The sequence below is a fragment of the Branchiostoma belcheri genome, unplaced genomic scaffold, assembly GCF_001625305.1.
Source record: "Branchiostoma belcheri isolate BF01 breed outbred unplaced genomic scaffold, Haploidv18h27 scaffold76, whole genome shotgun sequence".
Taxonomy (NCBI): Eukaryota; Metazoa; Chordata; class Leptocardii; order Amphioxiformes; family Branchiostomatidae; genus Branchiostoma; species Branchiostoma belcheri.
In genome coordinates this window covers 1,308,915-1,323,428 of record NW_017804420.1, presented here as the reverse complement: position 1 = coordinate 1,323,428, position 14,514 = coordinate 1,308,915, and the positions used below count along the sequence as shown (strand labels likewise).

The 14,514-nt window shown below is 39.9% G+C and overlaps 2 protein-coding genes across 2 annotated transcripts; one reads left to right on the top strand and one right to left on the bottom strand.

The window, feature by feature from the left end:
* On the bottom strand, positions 1-8,418 carry LOC109485447 (telomerase protein component 1-like). Its single transcript, XM_019789052.1, has 17 exons — positions 8,313-8,418; positions 7,574-7,700; positions 6,761-7,008; positions 6,035-6,219; positions 5,644-5,872; positions 5,307-5,396; positions 4,594-4,705; positions 4,132-4,370; positions 3,769-3,874; positions 3,348-3,472; positions 2,819-3,028; positions 2,363-2,473; positions 1,970-2,071; positions 1,590-1,790; positions 1,121-1,342; positions 516-695; positions 1-213 (listed from the first exon to the last, which is right to left on the bottom strand). Exons 2-17 carry the CDS (start codon positions 7,671-7,673, stop codon positions 46-48), a joined length of 2,628 nt encoding a protein of 875 aa, XP_019644611.1. The 5' UTR covers positions 7,674-7,700; positions 8,313-8,418; the 3' UTR covers positions 1-45.
* Positions 8,419-8,642: 224 nt separating this feature from the next.
* LOC109485499 (stomatin-like protein 1) lies at positions 8,643-13,822 on the top strand. The gene is made up of 9 exons (XM_019789178.1): positions 8,643-8,845; positions 9,298-9,401; positions 9,576-9,642; positions 9,820-9,902; positions 10,111-10,314; positions 10,711-10,766; positions 10,946-11,106; positions 12,978-13,190; positions 13,559-13,822. Exons 1-9 carry the CDS (start codon positions 8,689-8,691, stop codon positions 13,759-13,761), a joined length of 1,248 nt encoding a protein of 415 aa, XP_019644737.1. The 5' UTR covers positions 8,643-8,688; the 3' UTR covers positions 13,762-13,822.
* Positions 13,823-14,514: the final 692 nt, after the last annotated feature.

The window sequence follows — 14,514 nt, the reverse complement described above, 5'->3', positions numbered from 1 at the left end:
AAAAGTATGGGACTACCTTTATTTTTTTTAACCATACCATACATACTAGACCTTTGCACATCTGTTGGTGCATATCCCTACACTGCACATCATACAGAGGTAGGCTGGGTCATTCTGTCGTCCTCTCAGAGCGATGGCAGGCTTCTCACACACCAGGCACCAGTCCTGGCCGGGCGCCACCAGAGGAGGCTTGTGCAGCATGCAAAACTGGACCTAAAAAAAAAAAATTAATGTCAGATAAAGTGGAGTGTATTTGCCCAATTTTTACCTCTGGTATGGTGGTATTGTTTTGTGTGTGTGTGTCTGTGCAGGTGATTGGTTGTGTGTCCGTAGGGTTGAGTGACAGCATGTGGGTGAGGGGAATTCCCTAATAACAGACCACAAAGGTCAGACACTGGAAGTGAGGTCCCACACACTGGGCGCCTCCTCTTGGCCGGATGCATCTGGTAAGGTTTCTGTTGTAGGATCATTGGAAGTACTATGTATTCAATGAACAGTCTTGCTAAAGATGTTACCTTCTGCTGTTCTTTCTTGAAGGGAGTGAAGTGACCACAGATGACGCAGGTGTCTTTGTTCATTGTCCTGGCAGGTGTGAAGGCCTGCATCTGCATGGAGCACATCTTGCAGATCACGATCTGGGCAACATGGCCGCCGTGAAACCCACCTGGTGGGATGTGGGTCCTGCATCGAATGGCCTGAGGAAGAGATGAGGAATTAACTACTTACAGCACTGGCTAGATTATGTGTCATTGTTCTCTCCAGCCTATTTTTTTTGTCATCTCAATTTTGTTTGACATAGGCATGAGGCATTGACTCATTGAGCTAGAGGTGCAACAATCCAGGGGTCTGTGAACATGCTCCCTATTTCCTGCTTTTAGGGGGGTTTGCTTCTTTAGCTTAGTTTGATGACATCTCTCAAAGATAATGGATTGGGCAAAGTTTTTGCAACAAAAGTCTGTCAAATGACTGAAAAACAGACGCTGGCCAATATACTGTTATATGGGAAGGCACTTTACATAGCTTTCCTAACTCCACCCAGGTGTCAAATGTGGAAAAGCTACATAACATACCACCATTCATGGCTCAAAAAAATGTAAATAGAAAAATTACACTTCCTTACATTCATGTATTTCTGCCTGCTGTACATCCCCATCTGGAGTGAGCGAAGGTCTTTCCTAACAAACTCCACCAGCTGGGAATGCAGACCAGCCTGCTGCAGATGGTAGGGCAACTCCAAGGCCACCAACTGCTGGCTAGCACATTGACCCTGGTAGTAGTCAGCCAGCAGCTTGTGGTAGTTCTGCTGAGTTGCTTGGTTGCTCATCAGGGTCTCCTGCACCACCTATAGAGAATAATATTACATAACTGTTATTGGTCACTATTGGTAAGTGTTGGACTTCAGTACCATGGACAAAACCTTCTGACATTTGCTCCGATGCCGAATGCTGTCAATATATGAGGGACTTGAACATATATTTTGGGGGGTCCAGTTACTTTTTCTGACCGAACTGTTTTAGAGATCATATGCAAACTAATTGCGAAACAAGACTTAAACCACAATGAAACAATAAAGGATCAAGTTGTCTCACCTGTCTGATGGAGTTGTGGCAGAAGTCCATACTGGGCAGGTTCAGGTGGCCGGTGGTGTTCCTCAGGAAGGGTTTGAGTGATCTGTGCACCTGACTCCAGGTCAGCATGGGCAGGGGCGTGGCTGTCTCAGGGTCACCTAGCAACACCTGAAGCTGGGTCTCCTGTAGACCACTCTGTGAGCACTCCAAAAGGCACAGCATCTATGCAGAGTAAAATATTTCCTCAAGGTAAGACAAGATCTTAAAAATCTGAGGAAGATTTGGTCAAAAATTTTGGTAATTATTTATAGCTGGATAGCAATTTCTCATACCAGTATTGTGTGGCCCATTTGAAGAAAAGACAGTTAAACTTCAAGTTTTAACTGTTAAAGCAGGCGTACCTTCTCTGCACACCTGGTCTCATCTTCTTGGATCACCCGTGAGATCACCATGGACAGCAGGCCTTCCAAATATGGTGGCAGGGACTGGATCTTTGCTGTGACCTTTGTGGTAAAAACACAATATTATGTAAGATTTTATATAGTCCTTAATAGCTGTGCTTTTGACTGTCTTTGATTTTTCCACTCAATTTGGAATTCTCTCCGTTGGTTGAGTCATCTACATGTATACTGTCTGGTCTGTCTTCATTTTGAAATTATGTCCTCTTCTTCATATCTTTGTCATTCAAATGTATCAAAGTTCCTAATGACAAGATAATTAAGACAGTGAGTTGAGGCACTTTAATACAGTAAATGTATATAAATGATAAAGTCTATGAAACCAGTGTCAGTTACCTGTTCAAACACTCCAAACACCCGCAGTTCCTCACAGGCAATAGCCAACCACATGGGGTTACTGGAACCATCTGATGATGTCAGCAGTTCTAACTGCTCCTTGTCCAGGGCCTGTCAGAATCAAGACATTTGAATACATCAAGCACAAGATAGCAAACTCTATCAAACATTAGCCTTTTGCAAAATTTGAGCTGTAAACAAAACAAATTCAGTGATTAATTGAGCACTATGAGAAATGGAATAAATTCCTCCTTTTTGTTTCGTATGAAAGAATCTGACAATACATGTATGTTGAAGAAGGTTAGGGCAGGCAATAAGATACCAAAGTACCGGTAACAGTTCTCAAGCAAGCTGGATACTAGATTTTCATCTGTTTTGATTTCAAAATCCATCCCATAGCTTGAGTAATTGTTATTCTGGAATCTGACAACACTTTATTCATGTCACACTCAATACCTTATTGTATCTCTTGAAGTATCTAGTGACAATGTCTTGTCTTGTGCTCTTGTCCAGATCAGGCACAGTGAGCTCACAGGGAGGAGGTTGTCTGTCCTTCAGCCTGCTCAGAGTGGGAGGGTGTTCTGTTGTACTGACAATGCAGCGAACGTTGCAGGGAAACGTCAGCGCTAGCCAGTCCAAGTGGTAGGTAGAGCTGTGATCTGCAAGCTGGAAAATGCAAAAAGCTCAAAGCCTTACCACAGACCTAAGTGTAATAATTTGCTTTAGATCATTTTAAGGACAGCAACACCTTTACAGATGACATTAATCAATTCACTTCAAATGTCATGTAACTGTATAAGAACTTTCTGTATTCAATGTGGGTCTTCACATCCTATGTTCTGGTTCCAACATCTGACACCTTATTCAGGTAAACAGGTGACTGGTTCTGATTTGTACTAAAGCTAGGTGTCACTGCTGCAACGTTACAATCGTGGTTCATAACAGAGAAATTGTGGATAATGTGGACATAAGATGTTTTGTTCACCTGATTGACAGCATCGATGATGATGATGAGCCTCTCCTCCGTCTCCCCAAAGTCTCGCAGCTGTTTCTGTATCTTCTCCTTCAGCTGGTCAGGTGACATCTCCTTGTCTTGTTCTGTTTCTCTTTCTGTTGTAAAAAAGGAACAGGAGGATATAATACAGGCAAAGGAACAGGAGGATATAATACAGGCAAGAGTCAATAAACTGATCATGAATGTCTGTCACAATTATCAGTGATAACATGGCAGTTAGCGGTTCAACTAATGCATGTCTGGCAAATAATTGCATTTCATATGCTTTTACTTTGCATTAAATTTTGTGTTTTGTATGTAATGACAGAGATGGGCAGAGATCAGTCTATATTTTACAGTATAGAGAAATGTAGTAGAGAGAAATGAACTGTGGCAACAACAAGCCTATTACCTGATCCAGATTTGTCTAGTTTTTTATACAGTCTCTGAAGAATGTTGGCTGGATCCATGGTGTCAGGTCCACATCCAACAAAGTGGTATAAGACATTGTCACATTTCTGCAGGAGAGAAAAGGTCAATGTTACCATATGCAAGTAATGCTAAAAAAAAACACTGTATACATTCTACTTCTAAACGTTTGTTGTTACACAAATAACTTTGCAAGACACAGATACATTTGCATGAGAGGTGAGCCGGGATAGGCCTCAAAATCTATCTAAAAGTGTCATATTCTGCTTTTTTTAAAGGACATGTACAGTATCTAGACACATTGTGAAAATATTTTCAGCTCCCCACATACCTTGTCCTATCTTACCTGAGTGACTTCCATGGTGAACTTGGCCATGAGAGCAGATTTGCCAGTGCCAGGTTGGGCCACCACCATCATTATCGGGAAGCTGCTTTCTCCAGTTTGTTCAGAGTCTGTGGCTGAGGGTACTGCTGAGGAACTGTTGTCATCTCCTGTAGCAAACTGCATCAATGCCTCCATCTCAGCTTCTCTGCCAAGAACCAGCTGGCCTTTCTGTTGCATGTACGTGTCGTGGGGCAGCAGTTCTGTTCAAGGCCGGAAAAAAGGTGTGAAAAAATGATTGATTTTCAGCTGTAGTCTTCGAGGTTCTGGATGGGTCGGTTTCTTTTCCTTCTGTTAAAATTTCCTCACAAACACATGCCACTTTTTCTTAACCCACAAATCAAGACTATAGCATGTCCAGGACAAAAGATACAAAAATAGGTAGTTCTGCTGCAGTACCAAGGACAGCCACTAGGAGTTCCGTACCTAGGCTGAGAGGATCATTCTGCAAACGGTCTTCAGGATATTTTTTATTGAAGGCATTTTTGAAGAACTGGACCACCTGTGAACAGAAGTCATCCAGATCTGATAACTGCACCTGTGGAAACAAAGATTTTAACATTATTATCATCTTGTACATGACAATTTTTAAAATGCTAGCAATACCCTATAACAACTGTGTATAAAAAGGTTTCTATGGGATGAAAACAAACAAAACAAGATAAATCAAGGCAATGAAAATTCAATTTACCTATATACAGGCATGTATATAAGAAAAATCCATGACTGTGTTCTACAGACTACACTTTCAGCACCAAGGACAGACCCTGTCAATTTTCAGATGAAAGCATTTTTGGTTTACAAATGCTTTGATTGGATTTAAAAACTGAGGTAATGGTAGTTCAATAGACTTTTTCAGGCTATAGGGTCAGTGGGTTGTTAATCCACTGTGTCTAGGGCATGGTATTGAAAGGTGGAGCCCATCCCTCTCCTTCCACCACTCGTTACCGCAACCAAAATCAGGTACTACACCTGGGTGGTTCGAGGAAAGTCAAACGATACAACAACTTGCCAGGAATGCCTGGAATAAAATCTGTGACCTCTCAATCTCATGTCTGCCAGCCTAACCACTCAGCCATTTAATTCCACACACTTTATTTGATGAAGAAACCTAAACATGATGCAATGTTCAAACCAACCTTGTTGTCTGCTGTTTGTACATCAGAGAAATTGCACCTGTAGTCAAAGGTCTGGTCTGGAAACTTTAGATGGAGCTGAGACTTTAATTCCTGAAAAACAAGAGTTCAGAGATTGCATACCTCCAAGAAATATATAAAACTTTCAATTGGTACATTTTGTTGTTTTATTTTGTCTCAATGATTATGCAAATAATGTTGTGGGTAGCATTATATATAATATTAATGGTCTTCTCTACTTCATTTGCATATAAAGCATGTTTGAAAATCATATCCGGAAATCCATTTTGACATTCTATCAATTATTATGTCTTTCTAAATGAAGAAAGAGTATACTTACCTTAAGTTGTTCTACACATAGTGGATCATCATCTACAAATTTGCCGTAAAATTCCTCAGGTAGGTCCTTGAGAAACATGGGGTCCCTGAGAAAGAATGCTGCATTGGGGTTGTTTGGACGGAGTGCACCATGGGTAATCTCCATATGAGTGATTGACAGGTGGTCCACCCAATCATAATTGTCCCTGATGTCAGCTGACACATCTTCAGTAGATGGTATCCATCCATATCTGTGTGTAAGATACATGTATATCGGGGAAAGCTCTTACCTTTACAGGTAAAATTAGCACTGTGCAGGTATTTTTTCTATCATATCTATTTTTCATGGGGATCAGTTATTTCCAATGCTACCTGCAAAAAATGCAGAACAAGGATATTGAGCACTGACTTACCTTTCGCCCAGCATGGCCAAGAAGAACGGCTGCCCGTCAGTCTCCTTGAGACACCTGTCCAGCTCCTCCAGACAGATGCTGATGGTTGTTTGTGAGGTGGAGTCCTTGGGAACCCCCCACCTCAGGTCACATTCCACCAGGTGGAGCTGCCGCCCCTCACACCACTCCCGCAGTTCAGGGAACACCTGCAAGGACGCGTATACAAGACAAACACTAAATTTACAGTGAGGGTGCTGATACACAACTTTCTGGAAAATGCAGAAAAAGCAGTTTTCCACATATGTTAGTCTGCTGTAAAATAAACACAAATCAATGAATATTTCAATTCAAAGATTAGAAAACAAATTATTGAATGTCAATTTAGGACACTTAAGTGTAACACAAAAAAAATTCATGCTATGAGAATGTCGGGGGTTAAAAAGTGTGTTAGAGTTAGTCAATGTTGGGAGAACAAGTCTCCTACCCTGTCTGCTTGTCTGCAGTGCTCTCAGCTACAATGTCCATCTGTAATATATAGCCTTTTATACAGACTTTAGATGAGGGTGACAGTTTTAGGTAGATCATATATGAATGGGCATGAAGGAATTTCAACACAAGACAATATTTGATATGACTGTATAGAAAAATATCCAGTAAGGCCTAACCAAGGAGGCTCAAATCATCTCTAGAATATGGATGATATATTTCTCAATCTTTGAATCTTTAAGTATTCTAAGACTTACTTACCTTCTTGACCAGTGCTTCTCTTTCAGCGTGAAAGTCAGCAAAGGTTGACGAAACGAAGACTCGAACTTCTTGCCAGCCAACTTGTGCTTTGTCCTTACTGCCCTGTGTACCTGACTGGTACTCTGCACACTGTTGTTCTATTGTCTTCCAACATCCGGAAACTATCTCAGCAGCCACTTGTGATGACATCTGGTTAGCTGGTTGTCCTTTGGTTGCCCCGAACTGTTCTTTAGACACTCCATTGCCAACTGGTCAATAGGGATATGATAATTCACATTCAATCACATATGAACTTGACATACAATGCAACAGAATAAAAATGTGTTTTTGCACATTTCACTTCCAAAATTAAGACAATACTGTGTATACTGTATGACCAGAGCTTGAAATACTGTATTTTATTTCTGTGTTTTGCAAAGAGCAAGTCAAAGTACAGAGCCCGACATATTCTTTAAAATAGCTCACCAAATTGCAATTTGCATGTTGTATTGTATAATGCAATTTTAAAATCTTGATGCAAATTGCAGATTGTAGGTGGGTACTTCAAGGCCTGATGACTTTGTATGAAGTTAATTATACATCAAAAGAGACAGTATTTTTAAAAGGAATGTCATCAGGCAGTATTACTAGTATATCATATGACATACATTGAAAACATCAACTGATATGGGAACATACATTATGTCTGTTGATATAAAGGAAGTAGCATCAGCCAATGACAAGAAAAATCAACACAACATCGTGTGATTTTAACATTACATAACTCTGCTATTAATTAATTTACAAGTATAATTGTAACCAACACAAAACTACCTGGTGGGGCCTTGTCAGCCTGAGAGGTCCCATGATGCTCTTCAGGATGGGGACCAATGGGAGGACTTCTTTGCCTGGCTTTGGACACCTTGGTTCCCATGGCAACAGGTGCTACACCCGCAGACTTCTGAAAATGACAGAAGACGAGTGTTGTTCCTTTCTCCGCTGATTTCACCCCTCAGCAGATCTAACCCAATCCTTCACCCACCGACTCTGACTTTAAGTCGGTGGAATGTTGATGATAATAGATGTGTGTTTATGGCAACTGAACAATAGATGCTTTTAATTATTCATCAGTATGGGAGAGTACACGAAATACTCAAGGTTATCACGCTAGATGATAAATAATACATACGATTATCATACAGCCAGATGACATTGATAAATCAGGTGGTATTGATCGATATTGATTGCAAGGCTATAACGTTAGTATCATTGACTAGCCAATTCCTTGGCACATATTGGTCCATTATTAGAAACCACTTGTTTATTGTACAAATAAAAAAAAACTTGTAACATTTGATTTTTGTTCTTGCTATGACAAAGACAACACCTTGGGATGGGACCTTTCGTTATTCCCTTTAAGTAGAGAGTAAGAGGTCTTTGGCCAAGTAGGATTAATACACTCAGTAACGTTATACCAGAATTCCAGTTTGGGACACTCTTCATTTGTCTACTGCAGGTGTCTATAAATACTACAAGGAGTGATCATTATCATTTTGTGTATTTAGACTCTCACCTTAGTACTTGCATGGGTAGAATTTCCTGGAAAAGTAGCTACAACTGTATCAGAGCATAAGGAAAGGAAAGATCTTTCCAAGACTAGTTTCTAAGGAAGCACTAGGTTAGTTACTATCTGCGAACTTTGACCCATAAATAGAGGGCAGCAAAACGGCCTAAAGATGATAATTAGCCTTAAGCATGGCTACTTCATCACCATACTACATTAGTAAACAGTGTGTGTGAACAAAGTATTTATTTTGGGTATATTATTAGACTGTTTTAATTAAAAAGTCAAGAAATCGCACAATGACCACACAATAGAATTCCATTCTGTCGCCTTCTTCTTCGCTCAATAGGTAGCGAGACGTCTGTGGGAAGGGTAACGGTGAACCATGGCGTTTTCTGGGGTAAAATATTCACAGGTTCCCACCGAAGACGGTCACAAAATCGACTTCAGTTCCCCCTTCACGTATGGCTTCAACAAGGGGAACCCTGCCGAGGGATTTACGTACAACAGAGGCACCAACCGATACGAAGACGAAGGCACAGGTATAATTTGTTGTGTTTGTTGCTCAGTCAGAGCCTGAAGAATAACGTTCTGTAGTAGTGTAGGTCATTTGGTCGAAGCCCCACCTAAATGCATAATGTGGGGATATTTGTAGAAACTATGCATCTTTTTCATGTAACATTATATCAGTAACAGTTTATGATTCTGTTATTCTCTTTCCACGTAACATTTCCTATAATGTCACATATTAAGGATCAATATCTACAAATGGCATTAGGTTTAGAGTCTGAGTGCACTGTCCGGTTTAAAACAGTTTTTCATGTAAATTTTGCATGCAAATGAGCATAGATTTTTTCTCGAGAGCTCCATAAACCCCCGGCTTCATAAACCTGTGTTGCACTCGCATTGATGGACCATGACGAATGAGTTATTGATCGACAAAAGAGCCTGTCAGATTTGATGGTTTCCTTGTTGCCGCCCCTCTGTACTGCAGCGCCCCCTAGCTGTTTTGCCCAGTGCATCCATGTGCTGGTGACCTGCCTGTGTTACCTGCTGCTGGTCCTCACCTGTCCATTCTCTGCATGCCTCGCAATTAAGGTAAGCCCAGTTTATGACCCCCCTAAATCAGTCTTTATATCAGACAGTAACCTGTTGTAAGATGCATATGTGATCATAACGATTGTTTCCATGTATGAGTAGAGTTACTTGTGGAGTACATGATGGCAATTTTTTATATGATGTTGATGTTGGTTTTTTGCTTCGTTATGACAGGTTGTCAAGAATTATGAAAGACTGCTGGTGTTCAGACTGGGACGTCAGCAGCCCCTAAAAGGACCAGGTTTGTGATAGCAGCTGCTTTTTCTCTTGCAAAAATCACCACTTACTGTTGGAATTTGTAAAAATCTGTTCACTGCTGGAGTACGTGTATTTGGGTCTGAAAAATACCTGTCATGCAACAACTTTGGCATAAAGTTATACAATAACAAACAAACATGTTCTATCCTGTGTATTGCAGGAATGGTGTTCATACTACCATGCATAGACAGATGCCGACGAATCGACATGAGACAACGGGCTTTCAATGTCCCACCACAAACAGTAAGCTTGACTTGACCTGACTACAAACAATTGATTGATTTGTATATCAATCAATAGTTCGTACTTATTAAACTCTCTAGTGTCACTGGTGAAAGGTAGTGGATGCTACCAGAAATGTCTTACCATTTCCAAAATCATATCCAGTTGCATATCTTATTACCTGGATGTCTAACCTTCACCGACATGATGATGATGATCCTTGTTCCAGGCCTATACAGAAGATGGAGGTGCCATCTCTGTTGGCGCTGATGTGTACTACCGTATCTACGACGCCATCTTGGCTGAGACAGCAGTAAAGGACCTGATTGGCTCCCTCCGTGTCGTGGCCCTAACGACAGTCCACAACGTTCTACTGAAGAAAGGGTTGTACGACATCGAGACAGACAGGACCAGTCTGAACACAGCCTTACAGGTATCTGTGTGCAACCTGCAGGGCTGTTTGGTTGTAGCATGCAAATAGATTTTGTTTATTGCAACCAAAGTTCACTTTTACCGATATGTAGCCCCAATGTGTATATCTATCCTCAACTTTTAAAATTCTTCCCAGAGTACAGAATCTTACCATACAACCGAAGCTGATCCTATATTTATGCTAAAGATAACCTTAGGAAAAAAAGACTGCACAAATGTATTTAATGTTGAGAGTCAGACGGAAATTTTCTATGACTCTTAAATACCTGTAGTCTGATTGTTAAGTATTAATTTGTGGATGCAACAAGTGCACCATTTCAAAACATTCTAAAACAGACATTTTTACATGACAAAAAAGTGATGAAACATGTGCTTGATTGTGCTTGTGCTTTTCCAGAGGGAGCTGAATAAGAGTACAGAGATTTGGGGAGTGGAGATCAGCCGGCTAGAACTGTGAGTATTGGTATCTGTAACTTTTCCTATAGAAACAAAAACTTTTCAAGTGTTCTTGCAAATGAACTTTACCTTTATATGATTAACATCATTTTCATTTACTCCTTGCCTCTTTCAGGACCATTATTTAGTCATGCTTCTGCTTATTATTCCATTTTGATGTTTGTTTTGTTTATTAGGTCCCAGATCACCATCTTGAGGCCTCCTGCGAATGGACCAGTCCTGCTGCCCCCCAGTAACAATGGACCAGCCCACAACGGACCGGCCATGTCACCACAAGTACAGACGGTGTTCCAGATGGCCCAGCATTTCTTACAGCAGGCTTCAATGGGAAACAAAGGTAGGGGATTCCTACAATGTAGTTAGTTGGCACATTGGCAGACGGTACTGTGCCTGCGTAAAATTCAGAATGTAATGTGCATAGCACTTCTACAGAACATACTTTTCATTTGTTTGCATATTTAAGGATGATATCCCATCTGTAGTTTTCAAATGTTATGTCGTAAATGAAATCTTATACAATGGACAAAATTGTGATACAGCTTTGACCAAACATCCAGCAGAAACTGTGATTTTGTGCAGGTGCAGTACGTTCTGCTGACGTGCCTGGTTAGTCAAGGAAGGACCGGGAAAGACAGGGGAAGGGTCACATGAAAATTTTTTTTTTTCACTTGAACTTTTCAGGAAAAATTGTACAAGGTAGTTGACCTGAAAAGTGTTACAGAATTAAACATAACCTAACTTAAAAAATATTTAAACTTTCACACCCTCCCCCATCCTTACCAGTCCATTCCATAGGACATATATACATTGTAGTCAATGTTTCATGTATGTCTGGAGCTTTAAAACTGCCACATATTGGTATTTTCTTTTGATGTGAATGTTAACTTTGCTTTGCAGAATGTCTTGAAGTAGAGAGGCTGGCAATGTGATGTCATTACTTGTTTAGTAGAATTGTCCACATACTGGGTATACTAGTATAGTGGAAGGGAGGGCAAACACCTTTACAAGTTTCCCTTCAAAATATTATGTAACATTACAAGTCCATTTTCATTGCTGAAGTGGTGCTAAAATTTAACTCAAGTCATCAATGTCGGTCCTTTATTGTCTCTAATGACCTCCTTTAAGAGTGTACAAGTTCTAACTAAAGACTGCTCTGGGTCAGTTTCATGGATGCCTGCACGCGGTTAAATTACTGATGTTTTTCCTCATGAATCGTTTTTGCTTTTTCACTCCTGAAACTGGAAAGAAAAAGAAGCTGCAAGGCTGATGGCTAATGCAAAACCTAGAATGAGAGGTAACTGACTAATCTTGCTGCCTTTTTTTGGCAAAATGTCCTTGGTTATGTACTTTTTTGCCCTTGAAGGCTTTCATATGAGCAGCAAAGCACAAATGGAGACTTCTTTTTATGTTCCAGAATTTTTTCTGCTTACATGTTATATTTGTGGAAGGGGAGGATATATTGCTTTTGGATGCATTCACAAACAAAACAGTTATGTGAAATATGTAGTATGGATATTTCAGAATCAACATACTAGTATTTTTGGTCATGTTGCTAGATGTGGATATCAGTGTAAACTTTCTTTCACTTTTGTAAAATTTGATTGTATTTTACAAACAATGACTTAAGCACAGATATGGTAACATAAAATAGTTGTATTTTACAATCACCCCATCTCTCCCTCCTTTCCCAAATGTAAATGTTTTGTTTTTATGTCTCTTTGTACTGTGTGTGTCACTGTCTGTCATTCATTTCCATGTTCAGTGTAGGGATGAATTGAAAATAAAAGAATTGTACTTTTCTTGTTAAAAAGCAATGCCAATATTGTTTGTTCTTGGGCCTGGAAGAGGTACTAGTAACTGTTCTGATAGACTGTACATGTGTTTATCATGCTGTAATGCTTAATACATACTTAATACTGCAAAAAAAGACACATTTAAAAATAGTCTACAAATAAGTGCTCCATTGCTGTTTCTAGAAGAGAAAATTAGTTGGGCAAGCTAAAAGTTATAGTGAAGAAATTTCTGGCATCTAAGAAAGAAAAACACGTACTTCATATTTCATACGTGTACATGTACATGTATAATGAATTTGTAGTATTGATTGAACTTTTTTGTTATTTTCTGCCCAACAATCTTTTTCTTCTCTGAAATTTTATGCCCTGTGGAAAGGAGACATGCAGTCTTTTTGTTTCTCTCTTTCTTATCTAGGTGCAAGGACTGAACAAGACAGATCCATGGTGGCAGTCCCTATCCCAGAGTCCTCTGGGACAATGTCTGCAGATTTTGGTCTCAGTCCCAGGGACCTCCTCTCAGCTGTCAAACTTCTTCTGGATGAGTCCATTGTCGAGCAGGTGGGGGCAATTTACCAGTTTGAACTGGAGGGAGAGGACGGTGGCACATTTTACCTGGATCTGAAAAACGGTAAGATATGATACTGTGCACATTTTGCAAAAGAAAATTTGAAAGGACCATAGCAAGATGTATGTTCCCAAAAGTATTCTACATTCAACATGCAAATGAATTTATCTGCAATGTTGTGATATGCTTTATAACAGGGAGATGTGGTGCATCCTATCTTGTATCAGGCTAACAAATTAAGGGTACATCACCCCTTAAGGACAATAACCCCAACCATTACAGTCCACTGATGATGATCCTTAACTGATTTTCAATTAGTCTGGGTGTTAAGTTATGTAGAACAGCTAGGACAGTTTTATGAGTGTTATTAAGTTATCCATGTAGGACAGTTTTATTTTTTTAAGTATGAAAACTTGTGTCTGAACCCACAGGAGGAGGTGATGCAGGGATTGGTCCACCTCCAAATGAGGAAGCTGACGTTGTCATGACAATGTCTGTGACTGACATGCAGCAGCTCTTCTCAGGAGAGCTCCGCCCCTTCCAGGCCTACAGCAGCGGGAGGCTCCACGTGGAGGGGAGTCTCAGAGTCGCCACACGATTGGAAGATGTTGTCAGCAGACTGAAAACATCATAGGCAGACCAGTCCAAAGCTAATGTCACTTTAATCTCCAAGCGGAATGGTGGCGACTGGACACTGCCGGGATTTGATTGTGTCTTGCTGTATTGTTATGATTTTGCCACCGCTGAATCTGCTTGGGGATTACGTATTTTATTTGAACTGTTATGTATGAACCGATTGATACAATTTTCATCTCATTTATTTGTGCCAAGTCTCCAAGGTTTGTTTTTCATTGTGTTTTGTTGCTTTTTACTGCTAACTTATTAAATATATTGTATGATGTGTATATATGTGCATACATACATACATACATATATACATGTAGTTTATTTTGTGGGATGAAGGACAATCACAAAGATTATGTCACAAACAAATTATCATATTATTGTAAATCTTTAACTTAAGGTATGTCTGCATCATAAAAACATTATATTATTGCTGTTCAAGTGAGATATAGTATAAACTGTTTGTGTTGCAGTGGCGGAACATGTAAACAAGAAATAGACCACCAGTTAACACTTCAGGGATTTATTTAGAATTCTTTCTATTCTATCTGAGTTTTGGATGGATGGGTATACATATATGTATGTACAAACATGCCTTGATTTTGACCAACTACATGTGTATATATGATATGGTCATAAAGGATGGATGAATCAACTACAAAATGTAGTTTCAGAGACAAATCTCAAAGTCTTCTAACTTACGGGCACTTTGATCTTAGATTGAAGAATGCAGGATATTAACAACATTCCTGATATGAAGCAA

Excerpts from the sequence above, each read along its gene's own strand:
- LOC109485447 (XM_019789052.1), bottom strand. The coding sequence starts at position 7,673 with ATGGGAACCAAGGTGTCCAAAGCCAGGCAAAGAAGTCCTCCCATTGGT. Across the intron at positions 1,343-1,589 it reads GCCACAACTCCATCAGACAG|GTGGTGCAGGAGACCCTGAT; the intron begins GTGAGACAACTT and ends TATTCTCTATAG. Across the intron at positions 696-1,120 it reads GCAGGCAGAAATACATGAAT|GCCATTCGATGCAGGACCCA; the intron begins GTAAGGAAGTGT and ends TCTCTTCCTCAG.
- LOC109485499 (XM_019789178.1), top strand. The coding sequence starts at position 8,689 with ATGGCGTTTTCTGGGGTAAAATATTCACAGGTTCCCACCGAAGACGGT. Across the intron at positions 8,846-9,297 it reads ATACGAAGACGAAGGCACAG|CGCCCCCTAGCTGTTTTGCC; the intron begins GTATAATTTGTT and ends TCTGTACTGCAG. Across the intron at positions 13,191-13,558 it reads TTACCTGGATCTGAAAAACG|GAGGAGGTGATGCAGGGATT; the intron begins GTAAGATATGAT and ends CTGAACCCACAG.